Genomic DNA, 12,884 nt, shown 5'->3' with positions numbered 1-12,884 from the left:
TTGGTGACTGCTCCGCAGAGCCTCCTTGTTTCACGTGTGTTTTATGTTTTATGAGAAAAATAGTTTTAAAAGCTCTTTTTATCTTTAGTCATTTCCCATGTGTTCTATGGTCAAAGATGATTTCTTTTCCGTTATCCCCTTGACCTTTGTGCTGCCTGTTAATGTTTTTATGTAACTATTTTGTTTAAACTCTTTGCAGACTTTATATTCAGACACTATTCCTGAAGACACCCTTCCCGGAAAATTGATCATGCAGGTCTCTGCTACAGACGCAGACATCCGTTCCAACGCTGAAATTACTTACACGTTACTGGGTTCAGGTGCAGAAAAATTCAAACTAAATCCAGACACAGGTAATGATGGAGTTTGGGACAAACTAAATTGTATATTTCAACAATATCATATATGTGGCAGATTTTAGAGCACACACAAAATTTGAAATTACATCTTGCCCTTTTCAAATTTATTTTAATGCTCTGAAGTTGACATATCTTAGAAATCTTAACAGCAATTTAGTGCATGAAATTTGAGGTGAGATTTTTTTAAAAAACAACAAAAATATCACCTAATTGAACCAAGGATTTAACATTTAGAAGGCATTTATGCCACTTGTTTAAAAAGAAAATCTCAGAAATTAAAATATAACTCAAGTTTTCTGTTTTATCCATTTTATTTAAATAGCCTATTTTCTTGAATTTGTGACCATAAATTTGTATGTTAGCATAATTTGTACTTTTCATAAACAAAATGATTCGTGGTATCTTATTTATTTTAAAATAGTTGTTTTCTCTTGTATTTTGGCAAAATTGGGATCAAGTAGGTTTTCTGTTAAGCCTTTTTATTTTCCTCCTACCGAACTAATTGTGAACATGTGAATCTAGTTTTTGAGTCGATTTAAGCATTTTTTACATTTGGTAGATGAGGTAGCTGTTTTGCCTGTGCAATCTCATACATACGGTGAGAGACCCTGGACTCCGACCGGCAGGGCCTAAAAGCCAGCACCTGGCAGGGCTGGAGACCCGGAGCTCACTACCCCTGGCAGGTGTTGAATCTGTCATTGATGATACTGGTCTCATGAGGAAGGCTCTTACTCAGACTAAGCAATTGAAAGAGAAAAGGGGAAGACCGAAGATGTGCAACTGCAGATCACGGCCCAAATGACAAGAGAGTCCGTTTGTTTTTGTTCGTAGGTGAACTGAAGACGTCAGCCCCACTTGATCGTGAGGAGCAAGCTGTTTATCATCTCCTCGTCAGGGCCACAGATGGAGGAGGGAGATTCTGTGAAGCCAGTATTGTGCTCACACTAGAAGATGTGAACGATAATGCCCCCGAATTCTCCGCCGATCCTTATGCCATCACCGTGTTTGAAAACACAGAGCCCGGAACCCTGCTGACCAGAGTGCAGGCCACAGATGCGGATGCAGGTAGCTTCCGGGGGACGCTCTCCACGCGCTGTTCACTGAGACCCCAGGAAACTGTTTCCAAACACATCCCAGCTTCAGCTTACGCCGTGTTAGCACTTTCATGTGATTAGGATACAGTACTTTAGCATCCTCAGGAATAAGACAGGGACACTAGATCCTTTAAATTCATCAGATTATGAAATACTCTTTTTTCATGGCCTATCCTTGTTGTGGAAGGAAGTCTTTAGAATAATTCATTAATTTTGGATGAATATTTGAATTTCCAAAGTTGTGTGTGCCCAGTGAACCTACTACTTGGCTGTGAGGTTATCTGTGCTGTGACTAAAATTCTGGTTAGTGACTATATTAACTCATCTTCATGCCCCGTTGAATTAATTAGTGATGTGTTGTTTTGTAAATAAACCATTAGTGACAGAGAGAGGTTTTAGCACCATTGGAACGTAATGGAAGCAAATGCTTTTATTATTATAGTTTTACAAATCTTTCCAAATTTTTTTGGAGAAAATTGGAGTATAGAATATTTACAGCATTTTGATAGCAAAGAATAACTTCTTCCATCATACCACAGGTTGAGTACTTTTTATTTAATATATTTGGAACTAGAAGTGTTTTGGATCTTTTGATTTTTTTCAGATTTTGGAATATTTGCATTATGTACTTATCAGTTGAATTTTTTTTTTTTAAAGCATCAGGTCTGCACTCAAAAAGCTAATAGATTTTGGAGCATTTCAGATTTTCAGTTTAGGGATACTCATCTGTAATACTGAGAAATTTCAGAAGAATAGCAGAAATGTTGCTTTTCAGGTCTTTATCACTGAAGCTAAAGGACAAATTGATTTGATTTTAAAGGTTTAGGTACTGTACTATTGGCTCCTATGTACAATAGTCTAAGAAGCCAGATTCCCATGACATTATGTTTACATTTGTTTTAACCAAGGAAATTGTTCATCCAAAAAGTTTTTTTGAAGATCATAATCAAACAAATTTGCAAATAATGTATATTAGCATTTTCCCTTCTAAAATAGTGTCTATGGGTTTGCCTTTTTCAAAAATAATGTGTTCAAATTTTTTAAAATTAAAACCCTTTGACATGATTTTATGTCTTGATAGGATTAAATCGGAAGATTTCCTACTCACTCATTGACTCTGCTGATGGGCAATTCTCCATTAATGAATTATCTGGAATTATTCAGTTAGAAAAACCTTTGGACAGAGAACTCCAGGCAGTATATACCCTCTCTTTGAAAGCTGTGGATCATGGCTTGCCAAGGCGGCTGACCACCACCGGTACTGTGGTTGTGTCAGTTCTTGACATAAATGACAACCCCCCTGTGTTTGAGTACCGTGAATATGGTGCCACAGTGTCTGAGGACATTCTTGTTGGAACTGAAGTTCTTCAAGTGTATGCAGCAAGTCGGGATATTGAAGCAAATGCAGAAATCACCTACTCAATAATAAGTGGAAATGAACATGGGAAATTCAGCATAGATTCCAAAACAGGTAACCTACCGCGTGTCTGAGAGGAAACCCTTCATTCCACCAAAAACACTAATTTGCCTGTCACCTGGCCTTGCGCTAGTGACGCTGTATTGTCAGGAGATGTTCTGAAAAGGTAAACCAAGCTTTCTTTTAGCAGTTTGCAGTGGGATTGAATGTTGTTTGGAAGACTTCAGATTATAGTTCTACTTAATACATTTTGGGCATGTTCATTAAAATACAAGCAGATTAACTTAAAATAGAAAATTAAAGCGTCACATTCTAATAGTTTAGTTGAGCTGTAAGGTACCGCAAGTTAGTAAATGTAAGAATGGAGGATAGTTGAGGTCCTTGTGTACTCAAACTCACGGAAGGTCACTTCCCAAGTGAAATGATAATTCCAGCCTCTTTGATTTTAGTTTCTGTAGTGGGCATCTGATAATGCGTTAAGTTGACTTCTTTGTCCTGCTGATTGTCTGTAAGTTGGAGTATCTGCATCACACTTAGGGAAAGAGTGCCAACAAGCTCAAGAGGCATGGAAACTACTGACTCCTGCTGCATGAATGATTCAGAGTCTCGGTAACCTGTGGTCTAAAATAGTCATCAGTCTTAAAACATTGTAAAAAGTTGCTCCATTCAAATAGTCTATATAAGATGTATTATAAAATTATTTTTAGGACTCTGTAGGACTATAATGATGTGAAAGGAAAGATGTTAAAGGAATTGTTAAAAAGGGATCTTTAAAAATGATAGGATATAAATAAGGCTTATCTAGAAATTAAAAGGATATAAATCTCTATTTTCAAAATATAAGAAAGAAAACAAAACTAAAAGACACCATAGAGTTTTTATGTTTTTATTTTGTTTATTAAACTAGAATGAAGTCTAGTGAGCTATGATATAGAAGGGATGATACAGCAATCACTTTTATAATAAACAGGTATAGGTAATGTTGACTGTGAAAGCAATTTATGAAGAATATCATCAAAATTAGGATACATAAAGATCCAGGGATGGGCAAATTCACAGTTTTTAATTGTTGAATTAAGAAAATAGGAAACACACATAAATGGTAAGCAAACTTTAGAAGTGAAAACTAAATGTACTCAAACATGCTCATCTGTTTCAGTCATGGTAGGAAAATGTGGTGACATTACAAATGCTGAAAGTCATTTTGGTTTTCTCTGCAGGGGCCGTATTTATCATTGAGAATCTGGATTATGAAAGCTCTCACGAATACTACCTGACGGTAGAAGCCACTGACGGAGGCACACCTTCATTGAGTGATGTTGCCACCGTGAGCATCAATGTGACAGACATCAATGATAATACCCCCGTGTTCAGCCAAGACACCTACACAGCAGTGATCAGTGAAGATGCCGTTCTGGAACAATCTGTCATTACGGTGTGTATTTTTTTCCCCTTACAATGAAAACTATATACGCTCTGGATCTTTGCAAAAGATTGTAGTAAAATCAATCTAGTTTTTATAGTGGACTGTGTAAATATTTTGGAGATTTGAAAGTGTCTTTTGTTAGGCCGACCAATTGCCGACTTCCCTGTGAATAATTGTGTTGAAACAGCTAAGCTATTAATACCAGAAATTTTGTTTGTTTAGTAGGAAAGATGTTAAAGGAATTGTTAAAAAGGGATCTTTAAAAATGTAGGCTTGTTTAGCAGGCTTGTTGCCCTTCCTTAGCTGTCTCCTAAACAGGAGTGTGCTATGTTCTAGGTTATGGCTGATGATGCTGATGGACCTTTAAACAGCCACATCCACTACTCAATTATAGATGGCAACCGAGGAAGCTCATTCACAATTGACCCCGTCAGGGGAGACGTCAAAGTGACCAAAGTTCTTGACCGAGAAACAGTAAGTGGAAAAGTTTGATTTGCATTGTTTACAGATCGTTGATAAATAGAAACGCCTTGTGTTCATAACTGCTGGGCATGGTGTGAAGTAGGACCGACCTTCTCAAACGACAGGCAAGATGTAAACACTTGAAAGGCAGTTACACCACGAAGATCTCAGTGTCAGAAGCGTGTTCCATGCTAGTATGAAGTTTGGATAATAAAGCTTTGTATTCAGGAAGAAATTATTATGGGTTCCGTTGTTCTGAGGCACTTCATAAAGCTAGAAGCTGGGTTTTAAGTAATATTTGGAGAATTACAAATGTTGAGAGAAGGGAATTTCCTATGAGGAGCTGCATGAACACAGGCATGTAGATAGAAGCCAAGAAATATATTTAGGGGACTTTACCCTGTTGTCTTGGGGTAATCATACCAAGAAAGAAGAGTGAGGTAAAATAGAAAGGTATTTTACACACAGGTTATGGGCCGCATAGAAAACCATAGGTTTGGACCTGGTGCTGCAGGCACTAGGATGTGAGCATTTGTGGACTGAGGAAAGATAGTCGCTCTTCTGTATCTGCAGGTTCTGTATCTTTGAAGTCAACCCACCATGGATTGAAAAGTATTACAAGAGAAAAATGCAGGGTGTGGTGACCTGCTCTGATAGTCTCAGCTATATGGGAGGCTTAGGTGGGAGAACTTACTGAGCCCAGGAGTTTAAGACCAGCCTGGGCAACACAGTGAGACCCGGCCTCTAGAAAAACAAAGTAAAACAATAAAAAATAACAATACAACAATAAAAAATACAAAAAAAAACCCCTACAATATAAAACCATTTACATTGGATTTATATTAGGTACCATAAGTAATCTAGAAATGATTTAAAGTGTATGGGAGGGTGTGCATAGGTTATATGCAAATGCTACACCATTTTATATCAGGGACTTGAACGTCCGTCGATTTCGGTGTCTACAGATACCAAATGAAGAAACTATTTGCAAAGGAAAAGTTAGAATCCAGAAAGCTTAGTTACGGCCCCATGTAGAAAGCAGTGGTGTCAGAAACAACCTGATTTTTTTGTCTCATTTTGGGTAGTACTGTTAAAGAGAAGCTATGAGGTATAATAAACATGTAAGGGATGAGAGAGGCTAATGAATGTGGTTTTCGATATGCTGGCTTTTAAAGGGGAATAGCATTTTCAGCTAGAATTAGCCAGTATTTGGAGATTTTAGTCAGATTTAGAAACTGGAAAGCTGTAAATGTAGATATGGTACTTGCCCTTGGAGATGATGATAGAAGTGACATGAGGGATTGAGATAAATATGACCAAATGAGGAGAGGCAGCAAGGCCGAACATCTATGCACCCACCCACCCATTTATCCAGTTATCCATCCATCCATTCAACCACCCATCCATTCATCCATCTACTCATCCATTCATCCATCCACCCATCCATCCACACACCCATCCATCCATCCATCCATCCATCCATCCACCCATCCACCCACCCATCCATCCATCCATCCATCCACCCACCTACCCATCCATCCATCCACCCATCCATACATACATCCATACATCTACCTACCTACCCATTCATCCATCCATCCATCCATCCAGTTGTCCATCTATCCACCCACCCATCCACCCACCCAATCAGTCCATCCATCCATCCATCCATCCATCCATCCATCCACCCACCCATCCATCTACCCATCCATCCATCCACCCACCCACCCACCCACCCATCCATCCACCCATCCACCCGTCCACCCATCCATTCATCCCCCCAACCATCCATGCATCCATGCATCCATGCATCCATCCATCCATCCATCCATCCATCCACCCACCCACCCACCCACCCATCCACCCATCCATCCATCCACCCACCCACCCATCCACCCATCCATCCATCCACCCACTCATCCATCCATGCATCCATCCATCTACACACCCATCCATCTACCCACCCACCCATCCATCCATCTATCCATCCATCCATCCATCCATCTATCCATCCAGTCATCCATCTATCCACCCACCCATCTACCCACCCAGCAATCCATCCATCCATCCACCCATACATCTACCCATCCATTCATCCATCCATCTACTCATCCATCCATCCATCCATACATACATACATCCACCCACCCACCATCCGTCTAGTTATCCATCTACCCATCTGTGTAGTTACCCATCTGCTCAATCACTCACCCACCCATCTATCCACTTCCTCATTCATCCACCCATCTGTACAGTTAGTCATTTGTCCATTATCCACCCAGCCATCTGTCATTCCATTCATCCATCCATTCATCTATGCAGATTCACATACAGAAAGGGAAGTTGAGCAGGAACTGCCTCAGAGAGGTAGGCATGTGAAGGAGAACCGAAAGAAGCCTTCGCTTTGGGAATCAGGAGGACACTGGTGATGATAAAGAATGAAATGTGAGAATAATGGGTGTATCTAAGATTAAAGGAATTTGGGGGAGATAGTGATGAGATACCTCATTAAAGCCTCAATTCCTTAACTTCTCTTTTGATGTGTGACTTTTGAGAAGGGACTTTCTAAGGATTTGGGAAGCATGCTTAGGATTGCAGCACTGTGGAGCAGAATAAATGTAGTATCTTTGACTGAAGAACCCAGATCCTTTAATTTACTTCTGTACACTGTGAGATACCAAAGGAGCTAGCCGTGGTGTTTCCCAAGCTTATGTGCCAGCGGAATTCTCTTTGGTTGGACCGTCTTGCAGGACTGACATTCTGAAGAACACTCTGAGATGGAGCCAGCTTTTTCTGGCGTCTTCCACCACTCATTCTGGAAGACAGAGCTTTATAGGGAACTGCCCTGAAAAAGAAGCTGTCTCACTTGACTTTATTTCTTTTGTAAGAGGTCATGCCTTAGATAATTCTAAGGGATTTGGACAGCTGAGTATAATCCGAGTGTGAAATTGAGAGGGAGGGTGATCGGGAGTTTCCCGTGGCTTTGGAGATGAGTCTGCGTTGAGGTGCAGGAGGCAGCTCATGTCTGTCTCCGTCCCTGAGGGCAAACTTGGGGCCCTCAAGAAGGCTGCTGCCATATGACTGAAGCAACAGCAGTTGAGATATGTTAGCATTTTGTTCTCATCATTTGTATTACTTCTAGGTCTTAATATCTGTTACTAGAACTGCAGGTTTTTAAAGATAAAACACTTCTGCAAAACAAGTACATTTTTGGGAGGCATCAGAGGATCTAATCATTATTGGTAATTCTTGCTGTTGGGAAATGTGCGTCACTTGCAATGCACTCATTTGTAGGAGGTTAGGGAATCACGTGCAGGGCACAGCAGATAATGGCAGTTCCCTGGGGCCTTCAGGTCTCTCAGGAGGGCACTCCTGTTGGGAGCCCTGTCCATCGGCCTTGGGAAAATGAACGTGCATTCTGTCTTTTCCCTGAAAGATTTCAGGTTACACGCTCACGGTTCAAGCTTCTGATAATGGCAGTCCACCCAGAGTCAACACGACGACTGTGAACATCGACGTTTCTGATGTGAATGACAACGCACCAGCCTTCTCCAGGGGCAACTACAGCGTCATCATCCAGGTAGGCTTCCGGTGCCACGGGGGTCTTGGGGTTCTTTGAAATGAGCTTTTCCATTGGCCTCTGTTGCTTTTGTTTCTTACCCAAAGTTTTATTTTTAGAAAAATGGGAAAAGTAGAATTCAAGGAGTCTCTGCAAATAATAAAAGATGCGTGATTTAAACATAAAACCAAACTTTTATCGCTCTTCTTTCTGTGCTTTCATTTCTGAGGCATTCTCACTGTTCTAGGATTCCTAGGAGCGTATTGAGTCAGACCTGCTGCTGCTGGTGCTTTTCCTCTGCGCTCTTTTCCCCCTTGACCTTCTTCTTCCCTCCTGCTCTTCTTCTAGGCCCCCATCCTTCCTTCCCACTCCATCTTCTACTCCACTTTCACCCCATTCTTCCTCCTCGCCACTTCTCTTCCCTCCACCTCTTCTCCACTCCTCCTTTTTCTCCAGTCCTCCCCTCCTCCTCCCCCCACCTCTTCTCCACCCCTCTTCCTCCCACTCTCCTCCTCTCCCCTACTCCTCCCCCCACCTTTTCTCTCCCTCCCCTCTTCCCCACTCTCCTTCTGCCCCTCCTCCTCTCTCCACCTCTTCTCCACCTCCCCTCCTTCCCACTTTCCTCTGCTCCATCCTCACTCCTCCTCCCTCCACCTCTTCCCCCACTCCTCCTCCCAATGCTTGCTTACTACTCCTCCCCACTCTACTCCCTCCCACTCTTCCTCCCAACTCCTCCTCCCCACACTCCCTCCTCCCTACTCTACCTCCTCCCCCCACCTCCACTCCACTCTACTCCCTCCCATTTCACTGTCTGCTCTTTCTCCTCCTCCCTCCACCTCACCTCCACAGCACCCCTCCCCCCTCCTCCCCTCCCCCTCCTCCCCCTCCTCACACTCCCTCCTCCTCCCTCTACCTCACCTCCACAGCACCCCTCCCTCCCTCCTCCCCACACTCCCTCCTCCCTGCTCCACCTCCTCCCCCCACCTCTACTCCACTCCACATCCTCCCATTTCACTGTCTGCTCTTTCTCCTCCTCCCTCCACCTCATCGCCACTCCTCCTCAGCATTCTTCCTCCTCACTCCTCCTCCTTCCTCTCTTCCTTTTTGTTTTTTTTGAGACTGAGTTTCACTCTCGTTGCCTAGGTTGGAGTGTGATGGCATGATCTCAGCTCATTGCAACCTCCACCACCCATGTTCAAATGATTCTCCTGCCTCAGCCTCCCCAGTATCTTCGATTTCAGGCTTGCACCACCATACCCAACTAATTTTTGCATTTTTAGTAGGGACAGGGTTTCACCACGTTGGCCAGGCTGGTCTCGAACTCCTGACCTCAGGTGATCACCTGCCTCGGCTTCCCGAAGTGCTGGGATTACAGGCGTGAGCCACTGCACCCAGCCTCTCTTCTTCTCCTTCAGTCCGCTTCCTCCTGCCCCCACTCCTCCTCACACACCCTTTATCATCACATTTCCTTCGCAGCCTTTGCTCCACCCCTTCTCCCTCCTCCCCACCACCACGCGCCCCTCTTCACCTCTCTTCCCTCTCTTCCTTTCGGATGGAGGAGTAAGGCTTTGTTTTGTATGTATTTTATATTACTGGAAACTCAGGTGTCTGTACCATACAGATTTGGTTGTGTTCCAGGATTTGTGTTTAATTCTGTTTCTAACCTTGTGCAGGAAAATAAGCCGGTGGGCTTCAGCGTGCTGCAGCTGGTGGTAACAGACAATGATTCTTCGCATAATGGTCCACCCTTCTCCTTTGCTATTGTCAGCGGAAATGATGAGAGGGCGTTTGAAGTTAACCAGCAAGGAGTGCTCCTGACGTCAGCTGCCATAAAGAGGAAGGAGAAGGATCGTTACTTACTGCAGGTTGAGGTGTGAATGTCTGTCTTTATGGTTTGTGCATTCATAGAGAAGAGCTGCTTGGCGTGGTTTACCTCCTTCTACTTGAACAGCTTACATTTCATACAAAAACAGAAATTCATAGAATTGCGGTCCTCATGTTTTCCCACCCTTTCATGTTTATTCCACTGCGCTTTGAAGGAGCTCAGTGGTCGATTTTGTCATAGTCTTTGACAGAGCTAGGTTTCAGTGTGAATTAGTGACGTGCTATAAAGAAATTTGTCCTCTTCCTTGATGGGTTTCTCGTGGAGAAGTGGGTATCTACTAGTTAGTCATTTTTTGGGAACTTGAGCAGTATAAATTTTTTTATTAAAGAAGTTATAAACAGTGCCACAGACAAAGGTGATTTTATTTTCCTTTTCTCGCAGGTGGCAGATAATGGAAAGCCTCCGTTGACATCTCTGGCATACATTGACATTAGGGTCATTGAGGAGAGCATCTATCCCCCTGCGATTTTGCCCCTGGAGATTTTCATCACTGCTTTTGGAGAAGAATACTCAGGTGGTGTCATTGGGAAGATTCATGCCACAGACCAGGACGTGTATGATACTCTCACCTACAGTCTGGACCCTCAGATGGACAACCTGTTCTCTGTTTCCAGCACGGGGGGGAAGCTGATAGCACACAAGAAGCTAGACATGGGGCAGTACCTTCTCAATGTCAGCGTAACAGATGGGAAGTTCACCACGGTGGCGGACATCACCGTGCATATCAGGCAAGTCACACAGGAGATGCTGAACCATACCATTGCCATCCGCTTTGCCAATCTCACTCCGGAAGAGTTCGTTGGTGACTACTGGCGCAACTTCCAGCGAGCACTGCGCAACTTCCTGGGTGTGAGGAGGAACGACATCCAGATCGTTAGTTTGCAGCCCTCTGAACCTCACCCACACCTGGATGTCTTACTCTTTGTAGAGAAGTCAGGTAGTGCTCAGATTTCAACAAAACAGCTTCTACACAAGATTAATTCTTCCGTGACGGATATTGAGGAAATCATTGGAGTGAGGATCCTGGACGTGTTCCAGAAACTCTGTGCAGGACTGGACTGCCCATGGAAGTTCTGCGATGAGAAGGTGTCTGTGGATGAAAGTGTGATGTCCACACACAGCACGGCCAGACTGAGCTTCGTGACTCCCCGCCACCATAGAGCAGCGGTGTGTCTCTGCAAAGGTAGTGCACGTGGGCATGTGAACACCGGTGTCACTGATTGCTTCCTACGGCCTTTGATGGCTACACATGAAAAGTCGTTTTCTCGAAATTGCTGTTAATTATCTTTTCCCTTTCTCCCTTCTTATCTTTGAAAAAGAGGGAAAATGCCCACCTGTCCACTATGGCTGTGAAGACAATCCGTGCCCCGAGGGATCTGAATGTGTGTCTGATCCCAGGGAGGAGAAACACACCTGTGTCTGTCCTGGCGGCAGGTTCGGTCAGTGCCCAGGTGAGAGTTGAATGGTGGGGCATACTGTTATTGTTAAAAGTCAGATTCATTGGCCAGGCGCAGTGGTTCAGACCTGTAGTCTCAGCACTTTGGGAGGCTGAGGCAGGTGGATCACGAGGTCAGGAGTTTGCGACCAGCGTGGCCAACATGGTGAAACCCCACCTCTGCTGAAAATACAAAAATTAGGCCGGGTGCAAGGCCTCACACTTGTAATCCCAGCACTTTGGGAGGCTGAGGCAGGTGGATCACGAGCTCAGGACTCCGAGACCAGCCTGGCCAACACAGTGAAACCCCGTCTCTACTAAAAATACAAAAATTAGCCACGCGTGGTGCTGTGCACCTGTCATCCCAGCTACTCTGGAGGCTGAGGCAGGAGAATCGCTTGAACCCAAGAGGTGGAGGTTGTAATAAGCTGAGATTGTGCCGCTGCACTCCAGCCTGGGCAACAAAGCTAGATTCTCTCAAAAAAAAAAAAAAAATACAAAAATTAGCTGGGTGTGGAGATGTTCATCTGTTATCCCAACTACTTGGGAGGCTGGGCAGGAGAATGGCTTGAACCCGGGGGGCAGAGGTCGTAGTGAGCCGAGATCGTGCCGCTGCACTCCAGGCTGGATGACAGAGCAAGACTCTGTCTCAAAAAAAAAAAAAAAAAAAAAAATCAGTTTCATTGTTTCTTAGAATTTTCTTCGTTATTGGAGTCTAAAAATATGGCAAAGTCTGTTTATTGTAACAAGTCAGATGTGGAGCTGAATAAAGAATGGCAGTCGTGACTTTTGATTCCTCTTTTGACAGCACATTGTTGAGGTTTGGTGTTCTTCCTCCTGTACCTTCAGTGATTGTATAAACGTGTAGCTAACAACACAGTGCCACACGTAGAAGTTTAACTTTCCTAGAAACTCAAGAGTGATCATATCTCACACCGTTCTCTGCCTCTTGCCTTTCCCTCCACTCCACAGTATGGTAAAGAGCACTTTTCACAGCGTTCCCAGCCGGTGCCTATAACCCCTGCTCTTTTTGATAGCTGGAGAGTATTTTCTAGCATGGCTATACTGACTCTGCATTGTTCTTATATGTAAAGATTCAAGCTGTTATGTTTCTTTCAGTTAAAAAATCTTTATACATGTATCTTTACATACGGATGCTTTCATTTCGCTACAGTGGATTATCAAACTAGAACGTGCTATGTCAAAAATCAGTGACATTTTAAATTTTTTGATATCACTGTATTCGT

The 12,884-nt window shown here is 43.4% G+C and overlaps 1 protein-coding gene across 10 annotated transcripts in view; it reads left to right on the top strand.

The window, feature by feature from the left end:
• The window catches only part of FAT1 (FAT atypical cadherin 1), a 139,607-nt gene that overhangs the window by 111,791 nt on the left and 14,932 nt on the right, over positions 1-12,884 (top strand). For all 10 annotated transcript variants that reach the window (XM_010344356.3, XM_074396741.1, XM_074396742.1 and 7 more), the window contains 9 exons: positions 200-353; positions 1,191-1,424; positions 2,535-2,924; positions 4,091-4,305; positions 4,633-4,770; positions 8,195-8,338; positions 9,991-10,188; positions 10,584-11,385; positions 11,522-11,653. In XM_010344356.3, coding sequence (XP_010342658.1) covers positions 200-353; positions 1,191-1,424; positions 2,535-2,924; positions 4,091-4,305; positions 4,633-4,770; positions 8,195-8,338; positions 9,991-10,188; positions 10,584-11,385; positions 11,522-11,653 — 2,407 coding nt within the window. The remainder of the gene's footprint in view (positions 1-199; positions 354-1,190; positions 1,425-2,534; positions 2,925-4,090; positions 4,306-4,632; positions 4,771-8,194; positions 8,339-9,990; positions 10,189-10,583; positions 11,386-11,521; positions 11,654-12,884) is intronic.

The sequence above is a fragment of the Saimiri boliviensis genome, chromosome 3, assembly GCF_048565385.1.
Source record: "Saimiri boliviensis isolate mSaiBol1 chromosome 3, mSaiBol1.pri, whole genome shotgun sequence".
In the NCBI taxonomy this organism is placed as follows: Eukaryota; Metazoa; Chordata; class Mammalia; order Primates; family Cebidae; genus Saimiri; species Saimiri boliviensis.
The sequence above is the reverse complement of the archived record's forward strand: the minus strand, read 5'-3'. Positions and strand labels throughout refer to the sequence as shown.